At 41.8% G+C, this 19,055-nt stretch overlaps 1 protein-coding gene, 1 long non-coding RNA gene and 1 pseudogene across 17 annotated transcripts in view; 2 read left to right on the forward strand and 1 right to left on the reverse strand.

Moving 5' to 3' along the window:
* Window positions 1–285: 285 nt before the first annotated feature.
* On the reverse strand, window positions 286–972 carry ZCCHC13 (zinc finger CCHC-type containing 13). Of its 2 annotated transcripts, XM_032387908.1 has the most exons (2): window positions 767–904; window positions 286–706 (listed from the first exon to the last, which is right to left on the reverse strand). In XM_032387908.1, the coding sequence occupies exons 1-2, from the start codon at window positions 902–904 to the stop codon at window positions 392–394; spliced, it is 453 nt and encodes a 150-aa protein (XP_032243799.1). In that variant the 3' UTR covers window positions 286–391. The 2 variants fall into 2 exon arrangements, with proteins under 2 accessions (XP_032243799.1, XP_032243798.1); XM_032387907.1 differs by having other exon boundaries at window positions 292–972.
* A 1,605-nt stretch (window positions 973–2,577) lies between these two features.
* On the forward strand, window positions 2,578–2,744 carry LOC116621917 (annotated as a pseudogene).
* A 4,363-nt stretch (window positions 2,745–7,107) lies between these two features.
* The window catches only part of LOC116621801, a 57,180-nt gene continuing 45,232 nt past the window's right edge, over window positions 7,108–19,055 (forward strand). For 8 of the 15 annotated variants that reach the window (XR_004297458.1, XR_004297466.1, XR_004297455.1 and 5 more), the window contains exons 1-4: window positions 7,108–7,317; window positions 16,924–17,066; window positions 17,498–17,684; window positions 18,349–18,452. This is a non-coding gene — a long non-coding RNA (uncharacterized LOC116621801). Of the gene's footprint in view, window positions 7,318–7,710; window positions 8,006–8,150; window positions 8,261–16,923; window positions 17,067–17,497; window positions 17,685–18,348; window positions 18,453–19,055 lie in introns of those variants that run through there. The other 7 variants (XR_004297460.1, XR_004297461.1, XR_004297456.1 and 4 more) reach the window with 5 other exon arrangements.

Here is a 19,055-nt window from a genome sequence, read left to right on the forward strand (position 1 = left end):
ACACTCTGTATTATTTGTTAATAGATTCTAGGCCTGTGTTCCCAAACATGATCTTATTTGTTCACTGATATATTCCCAATTCCTCCAGTAGTGGCTGGCACACAGTAGCTGTTAAATGTTAAATCAAAGTACAAAGAACCAAAAATCGCCTAATGTCTAGAATGACTGTCCAGTAATCAGATTCTCCAGTGGCACAGAAACACAATGACATCTAAAAGTGAACAACTTCTGAGATTTTTTTTTTCCAGCCCTTTCCTCCAACATGGTAATTGAAGCTCACTGGCCTGGGAGTAGCCTCCATCTATCAACTTTTGGTCAGTGAAGAGGTTTCAGAGAAAATAATACAATTATCAATCAGCAAAAGGTTGGGGGGGCGGACAAAGGGGAAAAACTAAGCGGTAGCGTCAGGGCATTCCCGGGCCAGATGTCCCGACTCGCCACAGCGGTAGCAGTTGACTTCACTCGTTTTGCTGCAGTTGATGGCCATGTGGCCGGTCTCGCCACACCGGTAACACTTGACTTGGGTGCAGTCTTTCTGAATGTGGCCATATTCACCGCAAGAGTAACACTTGGGCTCTTCCTGACGGTCACAATCACGAGCCAGGTGGCCTGGTCTGCCACAAGTGTAACAGCACTGCTCTCTCTCTCTCTTCGGCTCAGTACAGTCTTTAGCGATGTGGCCACTTCTCCCACAGTTGTAGCAGATGTCCTCGAGAAGGTCACAATTCTTAGCATGATGGCCAGACTCACCACAGCGGTAACAGATGTCAGGAAGGTAGGTGGAACTGCACGGAGAACCTCTACCACGGCCTCTGGCTCCGCGCCCTCGGCTCCCTCCTGCTCTTGGGCATCCCCGGGCCCAGTGGCCAGACCGCCCACACTTGAAACATTCGTTACTGCTCATGGCGGAGGTGAGATCTTACGGTGAGCCGGCCCACCACTGCCCCGAAGGCTCCGACACAACTCCCCTTAGGGCGGCTTAGAAACAAGTGGCCGTTTTTCTCTAGGGGCCTCAGCAACGTCACACAAGGTTTGCGCACGGCCCCAATTATGCGTCACAGGCATTCCAGCTGCCCTTCCCCCCGCCCCCCGCCCCGACTTTCCTGCTATCCTTAAAGTCAAAAGCATGGCTGAGTGTTGGTGTTTTCTGTTTTTGTTTTTGTTTTTTTAAATAAACACTTGGATCTTTAAGTTTGTTTGAATCCTTCCCTGTTCAGAAAATACACCCTGTAAGATTTCTTATAAATAAGAATTATATCTTTGTGATCTAGTAGATGATGTTTTTACATAAGTCCTATGGACATAGGAAAAACATGTATGAGATGTATCTAATCCAGTAAATGAAAGAAACAAATCATAGCAAATTAGACCAACCTCTTTGTTTTAAAAAATAAAATACAAATGTTCATAAAGATATAAGATACATAAAGTAGAAAAAAAAAGTCTTCAAAATGCCACAGTGACAGGCGTCTGGGTGGCTCAGTCGTTAAGCGTCTGCCTTCGCTCAGGTCATGATCTCAGGGTCCTGGGATCCAGCCCCGCATGGGGCTCCCTGCTCCTCGGGAAGTCTGCTTCTCCCTCTCCCACTCCCCTTGCTTGTGTTCCCTCTCTGGCTGTGTCTCTCTCTGTCAAATAAATAAATAAAATCTTTAAAAAATAATAAAAAATAATAAAATAATAAAATAAAACAAAATGCCACAGTGAGGGACGCTTGGGTGGCTCAGACAGTTAAGCATCTGCCTTAGGCTCAGGTCATGATCACAGGGTTCCTGGATGGAGCCCTCAGTCCAGCTCCCTGCTCAGTGGGGAATCTGCTTCTCCCTCTGCCTCTCCCCCTGCCTGGTGCTCTCTCCCTCTCTCTCTCTCAAATAAATAAATAAAATCTTTTAAAAAAATAAATAAAATGCCACAGTGATACTTACTCACAATCTTGCATATTTTATTGAAGGAATCCTAGTTTTCAACATAATTGCCACCGTTTAAGTTATAAAACATAACAGGATTGAAGCAGTCAGTACAAAGAACACATTATCACTTGGAAAATAAATTACAAAATTGTAATTTAAATATTGGGCACATTTCCTCTCTGTTGTTTTCCAAATTGTTTATATCTTATATAAACTGCATAAAGATTTATGGACATATTCATTTATATAGATACACAAGTAAGTATGGAATACTAGACACTGAAATATCAACCACAGCTATTTTGGGTTTATATGATTGAATACAATTTTTTTTCTCCTTATTTTCCTTCTTGTACTTTACAACTTTTGAAATGAGTTTAGGTTATTGGTTATTTTATTTTATTTTATTTTTAAATTTTATTTATTTATTTGACAGAGACAGCAAGAGAGCATAAGCAGGGGGTACAGTAGAGGGAGAGGGAGAAGCAGGCTTCCTGCTGAGTAGGGAGCCCGATTTGGGGCTCGATCCCAGGACCTTGGGATCATGACCTGAGCTGAAGGCAGATGCTTAACCATCTGAGCCACCCAGGCACCCCGGTTATTGGTAATTTTAAAAACTCACAATAAATATTTTTCTTACAAATATTTTTCTTTAGATTACTAGTTAACTAGCTTTGCGCAGTGGCAGTATCGTAGCCAATGAGGTTTATCCGAGGCGCGATTATTGCTAATTAAATTACTAGTTAACTATATGTTTTGCGTATGAATTTTTTTCTGGCAGGCAATACAAACATATTTGGTAAAACACAGACATAAGAATAGTATATGTAGCCTGTTATGGATTTATAATTTCATTCCATTATGACTGGAGAACATACTTTGTATAATTTCGATCATTTTACATTTACTGAAGCTTGTTTTATAGCCTAGCATATGATCTGTCTTGGAAAAATGTTTCTTGAGTGCTTGAGAAGAATGTTTACTCTGCTTCTATTGGTTGGAGCATTCTCTAGATGTCAATTAGATCAATTTGGTTGGTAGTATTGTTCCAGTTTTCTATATCATTGCTGATTTTCTGTCTACTTATAGTATCCATTATTGAGAATAGAATATTAATTCTCCAACTATTATTGTTGGATTATTCATTTATCTATTTAATTTTGTCCATTTTTTTCCCATGCATTTTGGGGATCTTCTGTTAGGTGCATATATGTTTTTAGTTGTTATAGTTTCTTGATGAATCATTTTTATCATTATAAAATGCTTTAATCTTTTAAATATTTCTCCAAGGTGTCACATTTCTCTCCAACCCACAACTACTCTAAAGCAGGTCTACATCATCTCCTGATCAAGTGATTTTCTAAAATGCAAAGTGGACCACATCACTCTCTTGCTTAAAATCTTTCTCTTCAATAACTACTAGATAAACTCCACTAGGCCCAAGAGAGGAAGTAATCTTCCCAAGATCAAATTAAGACCATGACAGAGCTAAGACTACATCCCAGGTTTCCCAACTGAATACTCCCTTTACTGTATGTACCACTGAGCAGGGTACTCTGGACTGGCTTATTCAATCTTCATTTAATTATCCTTCTTGTTTGAGAAGTTGGAAAGTCAAAAAGTCCACTTTCTATACTCACTTGCAGCCATAGTTCTGGAGGCAAAATAGGGTCTATCAATTAGAATCAACTCTTCAAGATTTGGAAGGCAAATGTGACATCTTCCAGTTACATTTTGCCTGTTCCTGACAAGTGAATTGTGCAGGCTTGCCACACAAATAACATTTTGATGTTCATTCATCAGCATTGTCTGCCAATAATCAGTTCTGGTGGTGACAGCAGCAGCTGTGGTTTTTCACTTTGGCTTTGGTGTACTCTTGAGGTCATGGATGTGGTTGTAGCCTCAAAGGTTCTAGTGATTCTGGTTAGTTTTTACTTTGGTTTTTGTTTGTTTTGAGAGGTACTCTGTAAATTCTGCCCTAGGTGGGGCCGCCAGAACCATGATCCATGCTCCCAATTCTAATGGGGACCCCATTATCCTGGGCCCCAGGGTTCACACTCATGATCTTAGACTGGAGCCCACAGACCCAGTGGCACCACTATAATCCCACTTCTGGGAGTACTTAAACCCTCAAGCCCACATTCTGGATTTCCTAAACCCTGTCTTAAGGGCCTCTAGGCCAAGAATCTCTGATCTGAGCCCCTGACCCACCCAAGACCCCTAAGTCCAGTTCTGGGGCTCTGGGGCTCAGATTTGAGCACACAGACACATTGAAGATGGCTTACACCAGCTTGGAGCCCCCATCTAGAGAACTCCACCAGACCAGGACCCCTACCTTTAATGATGTCTATGCATAGACTCACTCCAGAGTTCCTCAAGCCAAATGGGGATATTTTGGATTGGGAGGGGACTTCAAACCTGATCCTTTTTCCCCATCCCACCCATGCAAGAACTGCCCTCCCCCAGAAGCCCAAACCGTATTTCGAAAGGATCCTCAAGCCCCCAGCCAGAGGACAGGTCCCTACCACAAGGCCTCATATTATTCCTCCATGTCCAGCTGCCAGAAATCCATATTTTGTAGGGAGAGGGCAGGCTCAGGAGCAAAGCTGTCACCTGACCCGTTTTTTCCCTCGGAAATTTTAAGTCTCAGCTATGTTCTCTGTTAGATGGTTTTTTGAAGGGTGGTGGCTCTAGGGGAGGCAGGGGCCTGGGGTGGGGGCTGGGGAATGTGCTTACATGACTGAGGTGGCAGCAGCGGTGGTAACAGAACTCTGGTTGGTCAGTTCTGTATTCTTCTGGGAGCTATTCCTTGAGACTCCACCTAGAACCTGTTCCTCTTTTCCTTCCAAATAGTTTGTAGGCATGTAATTTTTTATATTAAATTCCTTCTTACATCTAAAATACAGATGGGAGGGGCGCCTGGGTGGCTCAATCGGTTGTGTCTGCCTTCAGCTCAGGTCATGATCCCAGGGTCCTGGGATCAAGCCCCACATCGTGCTCCCTGCTGGATGAGGAGCCTGCTTCTCCCTCTCCCTCTGTTGCTCCCCCTGCTTGTGCTTGGCGTGCACTCTCTCTCTGTCAAATAAATAAATAAAATCTTCAAAAATAAATAAAAATAAATAAAAATAAAAAATAAAATACAGATGGGTTTTCTGCTCCTTACAGTGATTCCTGATTGATACAAACATCTCCCAAATTACAGTTATGACCTCCTTAAAAACATACACATCCTCTTAAATAACACATCTTTGCTCTATAACCAGATATCTTTATTGCCCATACACAAGACTGGATGGATTCTAGGCCCCAGTGTATCTAAATTTGTGTCCCCTGGCTGGATTTGGTTGCAAGAGGTTTTTCTCCAAGTAATTTATCAGGGTGTCAATAAACAAATCAATCCCATTACTTGGTCTCTTAGCCATCTTGTTCACATATTCAAACTAATTAACAGTTAGCAATGAAATTAAGGCCTTTATTAATATGAGTTTGTTACTGTACCATCTTGCCAGTCTCTGCTTTCCCATTACCTTATTCCTCAAAAATCACAAAGAACAGACAAGTTCTTGTGCCAAAGTAGACTAGTACTATCATGGAAAAATTACTGGACTCTGAGAAGACAAGGATACTTATTTCCTCAGTTGTTTTATATCCTTGTAACAATAGCTTTTGCGAAGTTAAGTCCAGTTCTGTGTCAGACTTAGTTGATGTACAATTTGACAATGCAAAGCTGTATTCAAGGGATTAATAGAGTATTCTTGATTGCCTCTTGATTGCCTCTTCTCCCTGCACCCCAACCTCAGTTCAGGGTATTCACAGGTTTCAAGAAATCCTCTGTGTTAGTCAGGATTCTTCAGAGAAGCAGAACCGACATGATATCTTTATCTATCTATATATGGATATTTATGACCATACCAATATGACACATATATATCTCCAACATGGCTATAATCATATATCCATAATTATAATTATATATTTATATCTATCTGGGAAGTCCAAAATCTGGGAAGAGTTGATGTTGCTGTTCAAGTCTAAAGGCTATCTGCTAGCAGAATTCTCTCTTGCTTGGGGAAGGTTAGTCTTTTCTTCTATTCAGGACTTCAACTGATGGATGAGGCGACCCACATTATGGCAGGTAACCTCCTTTACTCAAAATCCACAGATTTAAATGTTAATCGCACCCAAAAACACCCTCACAGAAACATCCAGAATAATATTCGACCACATATCTGGGCATCATGGCCCAGACAAGTTGGCACATAAAATTAACCATCACGTCCTCTAAGAGTGTAGCGTGAGGGAAATAGAGCCTCAGAATGTTAGCCTCAAGTGGGTGGATACACTAGAGGTCTCCAAATTTCTCCTTTACCACTTCTGAGGAACTGCTTATGAACTGGGAAGTTCAGACAAATAGGTAGGCCCAGGACTCTTAAGTATTTTATAGGATTCAAAATTTACAACTTGTGCCTCCTTTTTAAATTTCTCTTCAAATGGGACCATTGTAGATTAGGGAAGTTTTGTCAAAAGGAAGAGAAGTGGAAAGAGCAAGTAACTCCATCTGCAAGAATTATTATTGAGGTCAGACCTCATTTTTACACTACTTAAAAAATGAACGCTGTCCATTTATTTAAAAAGATAAAGATGATAATTAGAAACATGGAAAAATAGTTAAGATGACACATTGTTCCAGCTTATAAAAATAAAAATATCGATGTTAAAACATTACATGTTTAAACAAAAATGTAAAGAACACAAAGATATGCTAATGGCATGAGGTTTGTTTTTGGAGTAATGAAAAATTCTAAAATCGTGGTGATGGCTGTACAACTCTGTGAACATACTAAAATCCATTGCACTGTACACCTTAAGTTGGTGCATTGTATGACACAAAATTATATCTCAATAAAACTTAACAACAACAACGAAAAGAACACGAAGAGCAAATAAAGGTAGCCAACGGGGAGACTTGGCAAGGAAATGGTGAGCTAAGAATAGGAATGGGATTGACGAAGGAAGGATGGGCTGCAGAAGGGATGGTGATGGAGGCCGGTGAGACCAAGGGGAGGAGAGGTGGAAGAAGCAGGATGGGCTAGGGCCCTGGGCCCTGGGGAAAAGGTGAAGAAGGCCCGAGGGTTAACCTCTGAAAGGCGGTAATGGGTGGGGGTGGAGAGAAGAGGGCGTACTCCGCGCATGCGCCAGAAGCATACTGCGGCGGTCCCGGAGAGGCCGTGCTTTAACTGGCGTCCTCGGTGCGGCTGGAGGCGCCGCTGGTTCTCTTTCGCCTGTTCAGTTCTATCTCGGCCTGTGCAGCCACCCTAGATCCGCGAACTTTGTGCCGCCGCTCCCTCTACCCTCTCTTGCGGCGGCCAGCGCTAAGAATTCACGCTACGACACTCGGTTCAGCCAGGAGGTAGGAGAAGAACATGGAGGGCGGGGGAGGGAACTCGGGACGGGGAGATTCTTGATCTGTGTATTCTCCCGGTTCACGAGAGGAAAAAGTGGGGGACAGCATGGGTCTCAAGCCTACAAAAGGATGTTGAGCGTTTACTTTCCATTGTGAAAGGATACAGACTCTAATCACGGTTGAGGCACATGAGCGTCGTTGTTTTCATAACGTTCTGTTTAAAAATTTGGGGTTCCTCTTACGTAGCAGAAGGTGTATTTAAAGGATGGGCCTTAGTACTAGGCTCATCCAATTATGAGAGCTTTCTTTGCCTTTGTTCCGGGTGGTGGGTCTTACTAACGGAGTCTGAGGGTACTCCAGCTCCTCCCTGGGGGCCGGGGCGGATTCCATCTACATTTGCTCTCTGCGGTCACCTGCAGTGTTTCCACTTCCCTAGTGTATCACACGTAACTCCCATTAGGAAATGCTCGTAGTGTCTCTCCTTGAGTAGTGGGGCACAGCTATGGCGAGAAACACGTCCAGATAGCGTCAGGCATGTGTGTATAAGAAGCGGAGGAGGGAGGGCCGGGAATTGGAGAGGACGGCCTTGGTGCGCATGTGTATTTGAGAGGTTGGGGGAGGCGCGGGATCGCGCACGTACAGTTGAGAAGGCCTGATGCGAGGGGGAAGGGGCCCCAGTTGGGGAGAGTGGGAGGTAAGCACGCGCAAGCTTGGGGCGTTGCGGGGTGGGGGCGGTGTCGAAAGCGTAGCTAAGAAAGCAAAGTTTCTAGTACACAGTTGGCAGCGGCAGTTGGGAGGGAAAGTGAAGGCGCGCATGCGTATTTGAGACGACATTGTGACGGTTGGCTTTAGGAGGAGAGAGGAGCGCAAGCGTATTTCAGACAGAATGACGGGGAGGGGAGGCGCGCGCCGTAGGTGTAATTAAGATTGCAAAATGGCGAGGGGGGAGGTAAGTTATCTTTGCTTGGCCGTCTTGGGCTGGGGGCCCTGCAGAGAAGTAGAATCTGCCTTTCTGGTTGGGTGAGGGGATCTGCCGAGCGGGAGATGTCCTAGGCTGTGGCCACATCCACCAGAAATTAACCCAGAATCTTAGCCTTTCACTGGCCTATTGATATATGGGTTTGAAAATGCCGAGGCGATGATGACTGTCCAAAAGGTTTCGGCAGCTGGCTGTGTGTAGGAAATGGGTAAAATGGGACCACTGGAGCTAGGCCACATTCCGGCAATACACATTTGGAGGGCTCTCTGTCAGACTTTGGGCCGCTGTACTCGGCTCTGGACACATTCTCTCATCCCATCAGAGTAGCAGAACACAGTGATTGCGATATTGTTAGAATCTACTGTTAATGTTAGGCAGAAGCTCTTGATGTCCCCCACTGCAGAATATTGGTGTGAGGATTTGGCTGTGTTTCCAAGTGCTTGTTACACTTTAAACCTAGGATTTGGGCAAATGGTAATGATGGTATGAAGGTGACCTTTCCTCCAAATTATTTTTTTCTGTAAAACTTTAGCCTAGGGGGAAGGTTTTTTGAGGTAGCCGTACTTGTCGTGGATCTCAGAGGGCTGTCAGTGAGGATCTACTGTAAATCGCTAAAACTAATAGTTTAGCACTTAAATATGTAGCACAAAGGGCACAGGATTCAAAATAGAAGAGACCGTTCTTGCCCAGTAATCCTAGCTGTGATCTCATACTGGTCCTTTTCCTTCTCTAAGCCCATTTCGCTACAGTAATAATTATATTTAAACGTCTATAGCACTTAAAACTATAATGCCAGGTACTGGTCTAAGTGCTTTTACATGTGCCTTAACTCATTTAGTACTCTGGACAATCTTAAGAAATAGCAGTACCATTATTCATATTTTACAAATGAGAAATGTGGGGGACACAAGATTAGTTTGTCCAAGGCTTTACATCCATTTGAATGGCTGAAACTGGATTTTTATCCAGGTTGTATGACTCCATAATTCTGCGCTCTTAAACATTATGCTTTATTCCCCTGAAATGAGGGTTCAAAATTTAAAGGACCCTTCTTTTATGATTTCAGATTTTGTTTGTAATTTACCTGTGCTGTATAAGAAAGGGAGACCTGTTTGCTCTTGGCTGCTTTTTACTCCGTGCATTGTACAGGGTTACAGCTGTAGAAGACAAAAAGTAAAGAATTGTTGATTTGGAGCCTACCGGGGTGGCCATCCTTATCTACCCTTGTCTTCTATGCTTTTTGTTCTGCAGAGGGTTTAAAATGGCCGACTGCGGCAGGCTGGACACACCCTTCTTGTTTTGCCTGATTTGAGATCTGGTCAAATGCTTTGAGACAGCGGTCTTTTGCTGCAGTAGAGATTTTTTTTTTCTTACCCATTATTAATATTTCGGTGTGTTAATACAAATGTCCAATAGTAAAGGAAAGGTTCTTGTTTTTTTCTTATAATAAAAGACTGAAAATACATGCTTTTACTATTGGTTAGGATGGATTCACTGAAGTGCAATTACTGTCAATGTTTTTAACACTCCTTATGTATTGACAGATTTCATTCTGAAAAGGTCGTACCAATTTTTACTCACAAGCATTGAGTCGTGTTTGTTTTGAAAAATATATGTTACGGATAACAACCAGTTATTATTTTAATTTTGCATTTCTTTGATTATTAGGGAGTTTGGACTCCTTTTTCCTCCATATACTTCTTAGCAGTTTCATTTTCTTTCATGTGATGTTAGTTCAGGTCTTATACTGATTTATCTGTTGCAGTTTTAGTTTAGTGTTACTGTTATCTATTTGAAAGTGTTCTTCAAATTAAGGCTATTGCTCGAATTTCTGCAGTATTACATATTCCAGGTTATTGTTTGCCTTTTAATTTTTGTTTTTAAATTTGGGGTTAGTAGAGATTCGAAAGCAAGTGGTCAAATCTCTATCTTCTGTTTTGTGATTTTTCTTACATTGTTTAAGTTTGAATAGTTCTCTCAATCTAGAAATTTGGTAAATATTCATTGTAGCTTTGTCTGAGGGTAACCATCAAGTTTGTGGAAAAAGGATCTGTAATTTCACCACCCAGAGCTAACCCAGTGTTTATAAATGTGTTCACGTCTTTTCATTCCCTGCATTTTTCTACAGTTGATCATATATTTGTACTATTTTATGTTGGGTTTTGAGTTTAACATTATAACATGCATTTTTCCACGTTAAACATTCTTGCAATTGTCATATAATGATTTCATGATACCTTGATGTCTGGAAATATTTTTAAATTTTCAGTATTTTAAATGATGTAATGAATGTCTTTTCATTTTCATTTAGTTTTTATTGTTTATCTATTTTGAGTTATTTCTTTATAGAATAGAGTTCCAGAATTAGAATTGTTCATCAAAAAGTTTGAACGTTGTAAAGACTTGCTATAGTAACGTTCGAAAAAATTATGTCATTTTTTCTGTACCCAGTTATTTAGGTATTTAGAAAAATCTTTTTTGCTACCTTATATGTAAGAGAATGGTATCTTTGTTTTACGATCCATTTCTCTGATTCCTGGTGAGGCTGGATTCTCAAATGTTAATTATTAGCTCTTTGTGAACTATTCGATTTGGGTCTGAATGTTATGTATTTGTAAGAGCTCTCTATTATGTGTGCTGTAAAAGGATCTATTATCCTTTGTTATTTATTGCAAATGACAAATGCGATTTGTTGCACATACACTCCTGGTATATGTTGCCATTGAGTCTTAAGAAATGTTTGTGATTCCAAGGACAACTGCTTCGTGGGATACATGTCAGATTCTTGGTAGCCATTTTGAGATAACATTTGTCTGTCCTTTAAATAGATAGCCATGTCTTTTTATTTAAAAAGAGAGCACTCTTGAGTGCCACATAGCATTGGTACGTGCTGGCTATGGGTGTGGAAAGAAGACATGGCAACATTTTGTCCCTAATAAGAAACCAACTTAGACAAGACACAAAACAATAGAGCCCTCTCCCCCATCCATTCTGGGACTGATCTTATTTTGAATACTTAGGAGTGATCTGGAGGAGGATATGTACATAGTGTAATGTCCACATTTATAGATAACACTAAGCTCTTTGGAGGTGTAAAATGCTAGGAGGAACAAACTGCAGCGCCTGAGAAGGCATTGTGAGTGTGGGCTGACAGTGGCAGAATGGAACAGTGTAGGCAAGAGCAATATGATGACTTTAGGGGGAAATAGCATGTTAAGCATATAAAAGTGGCCTCGGAGACATTGGGTCCCAAGACGGGGATCTCAGTGTAAATGGCAGCAATCTATTGATGTCATCAGCTCAGTTTGCTGGTGCAGAGACGGAAGAGCCGTTAAAACCCTAGGCCTTATTAGGAACGGTATGGGACACAGGAAAAAGTCCATCCTGTCTTTGTATAAAACCATCTGAACCAAATGACTAGTTAACACTAGTAATCTCTCCTCAAGGAGTCTCTTACTATCACTCAATGTTGAAAAGTGGTTGGGAAGAGTGTATTACCTCCTTGTTTCATTTTTCTTACTTATTTTGTTATTTACGATTAGGTAATTTAGAATAGATATTTTTAAAGGTTTTGGGGTGAGGTGTCTTAGAAGGTTTCCTGAAACTGGGTCTTTTATTTGTGGTTCAGAGAATCTGTTTAATTTTATTTATTAAGTAAACCTCTCTAAATTATCATTCCCAATACATGGGCTCTATACTATCTCATATATTTAATAACATTCTATTTTTTACTTTTTCAGTGAAGGGTAGGGATTATAGGATTTAGAGGTGCCAAGTGATTTGTTACTTACTGCTTTTTGCTGTCCAGTTACACTGGGTTAATCCAGGTAGTCGTTAGCCCCCATTTTTCAGCGTTTTGTTAGTTGCAGGTGTTAAACGAGGCTTATTGCGTGTGTGGGGGAGGTTGACAGATGTATAATAAGCAAAACAAAACAACAGAGCTTCTATTGTAGAGGAGGTGGTTGAGAAGATCCTTTACAGGATGTCTCTGTCCATCCTAAGCGTGGGAGTTCCCAAACCCATCTCTGATCAGGAGTTAGGGAGAGCATGGGTATTTGAAATAGCCTAAAAGCCTTTAACCTTTGATTTCTACAATTTGTTCCTTCTCTCTCTTGATGTTACAGCCAGCAGCAGCCTGGAGCAGCGCCCCCTGGAAAGAAATTTTACATCGGCCATTATAATACAACCTGATAAGTGTTGTAGCACTTACCAGGTTGTATTGTAATTGTCTGTGTATATGCCTGTCTCCCTTCCTGTGTTCTCAGTTAGACTGTAAGCTCCTTGAGGGCAGGGACAGTGTCTTCTCCAGAGCCCAGCCTGGCACATTAGTAGGCCTCAGTAAATGTTTATTGGATGAATAAATGAATGAGTCATCAACAAACATTTATCGTGTGCCTGCTAAGGTGATCTCCACAGGCTCTGGACTGTCAACTGTTTATTCAAAATGCATGTGGTCAGAAACGTGCTATTTCTTTGTGGTTATGCATCTAAAGAGTTTTTCTGAGATAATGCTGTTTTTGTGTTTGGATTTCAGTCCTTGGTATTTACGGATGTTGCTAGTGTTGCAGCTGCTGTCACACTCTTCCTTGGTGGGACCTGGGTGGTAGCTGCCAGATCAGGAGCCTCATCCTCACTGCCCAGTGTTCGCTATCTGTAGACTCATCCCCTTTCCACTTCTCCTCAGGTCATCCTTCAAATGGTGTTCCTAGGTAGGGCTGCACGTTCTAGATCAGGGGTAGGCAAATGCAGCCCGTGGACTGCCTGGTTTTGCAAATAAAGTTCTTCTGGAACACATGTTATTTGTTGATATTTTGTCTGCGGCCTTTCCGGCCTGCAACAGTGATGTTGAATGACTACATCAGAGACCTGGTGGCCCATAAAGCCTGTCCTTTACCGAAAAAGATTGCCTGCCCAGCTTTGGATCATTACTCGACTGTGATGGTTTCATATGCCTCTCCATTCACCAAAGATATTTTTAACGTCTCAGAAACTCATTTATTTACCTCATTCATTATTGCTTATAACAGGTCTTTTTCCTATTTTACAGGTGGGCCAGCTAGAACACACTTCAAACTAGATTGATTATAAGGCCTCCACCAGGGTCCGACAGTTAGTCAGTTATACCATGTACTTCAGCATCAAGTTTGGAGCTTCATCTCTAGAAATTCCTTTTGTTAAATCCTAACCTGAAGACCGTGGCCATATCATACCTTGGTGCCTTATCCCTTGCCCCTCCCCTTCCTGCACAGGTCTTTGCCATGAGAATATGGAAAGTAACAAGTTAATGTGAGCTAAGGCAGAAAGGTAGGCCAAGGCAAATGTTTACGGGGTCTGAATGCTAATACACAAAGAAATGGGATTTCTGAAATACTCACTTACTTAGACTTCATACAGTTAGGGAGCCTGGACTTCCAAGAGCTTAGGGCCTTCCCCTTTACCCTCTCTAACCTTCCACACATTGTCTTGGAATCCTGCCTGTGGGTGTATTGTGATTCATTTCATGTCATTAAAAAGTTGAGAGCTCCCAAGTCCAATTCAAGAAAGCTAGATCTAAAAAACAAACAAACAAAAAGGAAAGAATATAGGATAGTCTCATTCTAGGAGTAAAATGGTGGGAAAGGCCCTTACAGCATTGTTTTTCAAGCTGCTTGTTGGATTTTCCCCAGCATTTTATTGTGAAAAATTTTAGATGTACGTATAGAAAAGTTGAAGAACTGTACATGGAAAATCCATCTACCTACCAACTGGATGTTGCAATTAACATTTTGCTATATTTGCTTTATTGTGTATTTATCCATCTTTGTCGGATAGGTTTTTTAAATGCTTGTGGTGGTGTCCATTTTGAGCTCATCTGTATCTGACCCACATGGTACTGAAAAATAGTTTCTTTTTATTCTTATCTGTATTTCCCAAGTGGGAATGGATACTACTGCAGCCTAACTATGTATAAGCAGATCTGCCTGGTAGTGAGATTCCAGGGAGAGAAGCCATTTGACGCCTAAAAGAAAATGTTTACAGCTCACTGTTTACTGGAAATGGTAGGACAAGAAAAGATGGAAGTCCAGGTCCAGTGTCAGTGAATCTTTCCAATCAAATATTGCCCTACACTTCATTCACTTCACTGCCTGGGGGGAGGGGAACAGGTTGTTTTCTGAGCAGCTTCTGCTTGGTTCTTAGACTTGAAGGAAAAACAACAAAGTCACATCAGAATGCCCCCTAGGTGATTAAGGATTAGCACAACTCCTTGGAATTTTAGCAGATGGATTTTTAATTTGGAATACTGTCGAATCATATTCTTTAGGACCTTTTCTATTAGCAGTAGCCGCAGAGTCAATTTGGGAAGCACCACGAACTGAAATCTTAATTTCTCTTCGTCATGAACATGATAATGGTAAACGTTACCTGTTTGTGTCTGTCTCCCTTCATTTAAGCTCAAGGGCAGAGACTGTATCGTACTCATCTTTGTAATTCTCATAGTAATAAATGTTTGAATCATTGAAAATGTATTGTTGCATTTAATACCTATCACATGGGCAAATTAAAAAAAAAATGTTATACTGATGTTGGTGGGGTTATCCAGTTTCAGTGTAATCCTTTGTAGGGGCAGTTTGGCGATATATAATGTGGCAGAATAAAAATTGTATGTCTTTTTGACCACACAGTTTCATTTTTAGGGATATACCCCAAAATATTCTAAAGAAATCCTAAAGAAATATTCTAAGGATATTCTAAAAGATGTAGTTATGGGAATGTTTACAATGTTCATAGCAATAAAAAATGGAAAAAAACCTTACCTCTTCATGAATAATCATTTGGGTAGATATATTTTGATGTATTCATGTAATATTACAACATGGCATTAAAAGTAAAAATAGTCTTGTAGACGAATATTTTACTTGGAAAGATGTATCAAGTATATTAATTGAAAAAAAAGCTAGAGGGCAATAGTATGGTTTTCATCCAGTTTTTGTGAAAAAAAAATTCATGTTTCTTTGTGTACGTGAAAGTAATTGGGAGAACATACCCCGAGTGTTAAACTTTCTGGGATTCTGGGATTTTTTTACTTTCCATCCTTAATATATTTCTGGAACTTTTTTCACGGTGTGCATTTATGACTTTCACAGTTAGACAAACATGGAAAGTATTTCCATTTTGAAATTCATTGACCTAAACAGAAGTGGAATAAATTGGGCAGCAAGGGGGCTGGAAACTGGAGCAGTTTAGTTTAGAAGAGAGCTAGGTGGAGTGGGAGAAGGGAATGGAAATAAGATCTCTGTCTTCAGAGAGAGGTACTAACTACCAACTACTCTATTCTTGGCTCCTTAGTGCAGGCATTTCATGGTAAGGTGTCTACACTGACATTTGCCATTTATTTCCCAATTATGCCCGGTACAAATTTCTCTCCCCTTCTTGTCCCTCTGGGCTGTAATAAGCTCAGGAATTGCTGGCGGCAGCTGCTGCTTGTAGGTGTGCAGATCGTGCTCTAGTAACAGCTGCTTTACTTTATCCAGTAAAGAGATGGCTCAGACTCATCAAGTCTCCTCCCCTTCCCCAGTGCTTGGCAGCGTGAAATCTTCCCCACTTGCAGCGGGAGAGCTTTCTGCCAGGCTCTCAGGATTAGTAGTAGATTCTAAGACATTTTTGCTGATGGGGAATGCAGTAGTTAAAAATGAGCCCTGAGAAACTGCTCCTTGAATTTTCCTGGGGTTCAAGGGTTGTCTGCCTCTCACTGGGTAACAGGAAACCTAGTTGCATTTGCTGGTGCTGCCAGCATCTAATGATTTTAATAGCTTGGGCTTTGGGCCATTGCTGAATTGCCAGATTTCTGGGTTGCTTTTCATGCTAAGCAGCTAGGGACTGGGAAACTTAGAGGCGTTAGGCTGCTTTCTTAGAAAGAAAGGACCCCTGGGGATCTTTGGCTTATCCTGTGTGGGTCTTAGGTCTCAGAGTCCCAGTCCTTCCTAGTGGTTGAGTCTTGGGAGATAGGGGAGTAACCATTGCCTCACCTAGCTCCCTTTGATCATTTTGATAACCCGGGCAGCGGATAAGGCAATAGATACGTTTAATTCCTTTCACACACAGGTAAAGTGAGTCCTGGTGGGAGTTGAGATTGTGAATGACAGGCCTTGGCCCAGAGCCCATACCTTTCCTCATTAGTGTGAACCAAATGCCATCCAATGACTAGATGGAGGTTTCATCCACTTTTAGGGAGCTCTTTTTAGCCAGGATTACAGAATGGAGGGTCATAACTGCCAGACAGAAAAGGGCCCCTAAGAAATCAAGTTTACCCTCACTCCGAGGTAGGGATATTGAAGTCTAAAGAGGGAAAGACTTGCAGGCAGCTAGGCAGATCAGCATGAGTTAATATCTGAGTTCTAACACTTTGATATAGCCAGTTACTTGGTGTCTCTGTACCCGAGTTACCACATTTAAAATGGATACACGAATTCTTACTAAATAATAATTGTAGGCATTGCAACAGTCTGCCAGATAAAGAAGAGAGCAAAATCTGAGGTTCATGGTGTGGGCTGGATGACTTGACCAAGGTGGTAAAAGTAAATTCGAAGCTGTATCTCAAACCTTGGCTATTCTGTCTTAACATTTCTTTCTTCTTCCTTCTCTCTATCCTACAGGTCACACCAAGTGTGATCAGAAGCCATGCCACTGGTGAAGAGGTATATTGAGCCCCGCCTGGCCCAGTGAGGTTACCTGAGAATTGGGAGAGGCTTAGATCAACATCCTGCACATCCTGTTATCAAATCATTGTGAAGTCTTGGTAAGTGGCTAGTGGCTTTGGCAGGCTAGCCCAGTTGGTGGGAAGGGGCAGGGAAGGTGGTCTTAGTAGGTATTAGGCGATTACTTGATAGTTTCCCCATCATGGTATGAATAAAAAAGGTCTTAAAATGTTCAGACTACACTAGAAAATAATGAGCCTAACCTTTCATTTTTTTCATTCTCCCATTTTTGCAGATGGGCGAATTGCTTATCTTGCCCAAGATTATAGCTAGTTGATGTAGGAGGTGGATTTGAATGTAAGCCAGTACTGTGTCTTCTACCCAGTGCTTCCTCTAGGTCCCATTTGAGTCCAAGGAGGCCGTGTGAGACAGAAATGTTTTTTATTCCACACCGAAAGATTTTTATAATAGCCTCTGAGGTGGTTCTTGCCCAATAAAGTAAATGTTCATGGTGTAAAAAATTTTTATGCAGAAAATCACCTGGGATGCCTGTTAAAAATGCAGATTCCTGGGCAGCCAGAAACCTTGTCATTGGTCAAGAGCAACACTAAGACCTACCTGTCACTTATATTGAGGCTTCCTGCCCAGTGGGTTCATCAGCAAGCCAGAACGAATCACCATTGCCATGGTTGTCCTTGTGAGGCAGTTGGGAAGCCTTGGTGAGTCACCGGTGGTTTGGGTGGGGGTCCCCCAGTTGGAGGTAGAGAAGAGATGGTTGTGATGCAGCGCTTCCTCCCTTCCTTAGACAGTTATTAAGTGCTCACTAGTTGCCAGAGACTATTCTAGATATTAACAGAGTTCTGCCATCGTGGAACTTTCATTCTTGTGAGAGTAGACAAAGGAATAAAGAACCAGTAAAAGCAGAAAGTATCATAAATGTTGAAGTTTTTCCATTACGGTATGAAAATTGTGTTAAAAATGGGTAGGTTAGACTAAGCAATACCTTGTGTTTTTTCCCCACTTCCCATTCTCCCTTTTTTGTTTTAAAATTTTATTTATTTCTTTGGGGGAGAGAGAGGGAGAGCAAATGAGCACGCACAAGTTGGGGGAGGGGCAGAGGGAGAAGGAGAGAGAGAATCTCAAGCAGACTCTGCACTGAGCGTGGCGCTCGACGTGGGGCTCGATCCCACGACCCTGGGATCATGACCTGAGCCAAAATCAAGAGTCGGATGCTTAATTGCCTGAGCCACCTAGACTCCCCCCCCCATTTTCCCTTTTAATACTTGCCACTGTCTTTCAGTACATTGGAGACTGAGCAAGGTGAGTATGGGGGAGTCATAGATGATGAAAGCAATCTTCTTCCTTTTTGTAACCCCTCACTAGGCTGAATTGGGAAGGATGTCTTTCGGAAAGTGTTAGAGAGAGTCTGCCAGCTCTTCCACACGAGTGAACATGTAGCAGAAGAGGGGCTTCTCTCGGTGATTAAGGTAACACAGTGATTAGGTAAATAGGGGAGGAAAGGATGACTGCCCTGACTCCTGTCAGGGAGGCTCGTAGAAATGTCCTTTCCAGGGGCCAGTACCTTTAAAGCCTGCAGTTTATTCCGTCATACATCCTCCTCAAAACAGTTGGGGTAAATTACATGCTTACCCAGTCTGTGATCACCCCTGCAAAGGATCAGGACTGAAACGGTTCCCAACTAAACTGAGTCGCATAAGTTACATGTCACAGATAATATCAACATGACACTAATTATTCTCCCCTTATGGGGAGAGTCTATTCTTTCTAACCAGATTTGTTGGGAGTTTTTATCAGACAGTGGAGCTACATACATCTTGTCAAAAGTCAGCTCATAGCAGAGGCTCATTATTTCAGCAGCAGCCAAGTATATAGCACTTGGGTTACTAATTTCAGAGGCAGCAGGGTCTTCTGGATTGCATTTAAACCAGCTGGACTAGTATTCATTTTTGGCTCCTAAGGGGTCCAGCCCCTGATAGGCTCCAGGGAGCACTTAAATGATCCAGAGTTAAAGTGGGCAGCATATATAGTATGACCATCCCTGGGCTATCTCTGTAGAGGCCCACCCCTAC

This window comes from Phoca vitulina, unplaced genomic scaffold (genome assembly GCF_004348235.1).
Source record: "Phoca vitulina isolate PV1807 unplaced genomic scaffold, GSC_HSeal_1.0 scaffold51, whole genome shotgun sequence".
Lineage (NCBI taxonomy): Eukaryota > Metazoa > Chordata > Mammalia > Carnivora > Phocidae > Phoca > Phoca vitulina.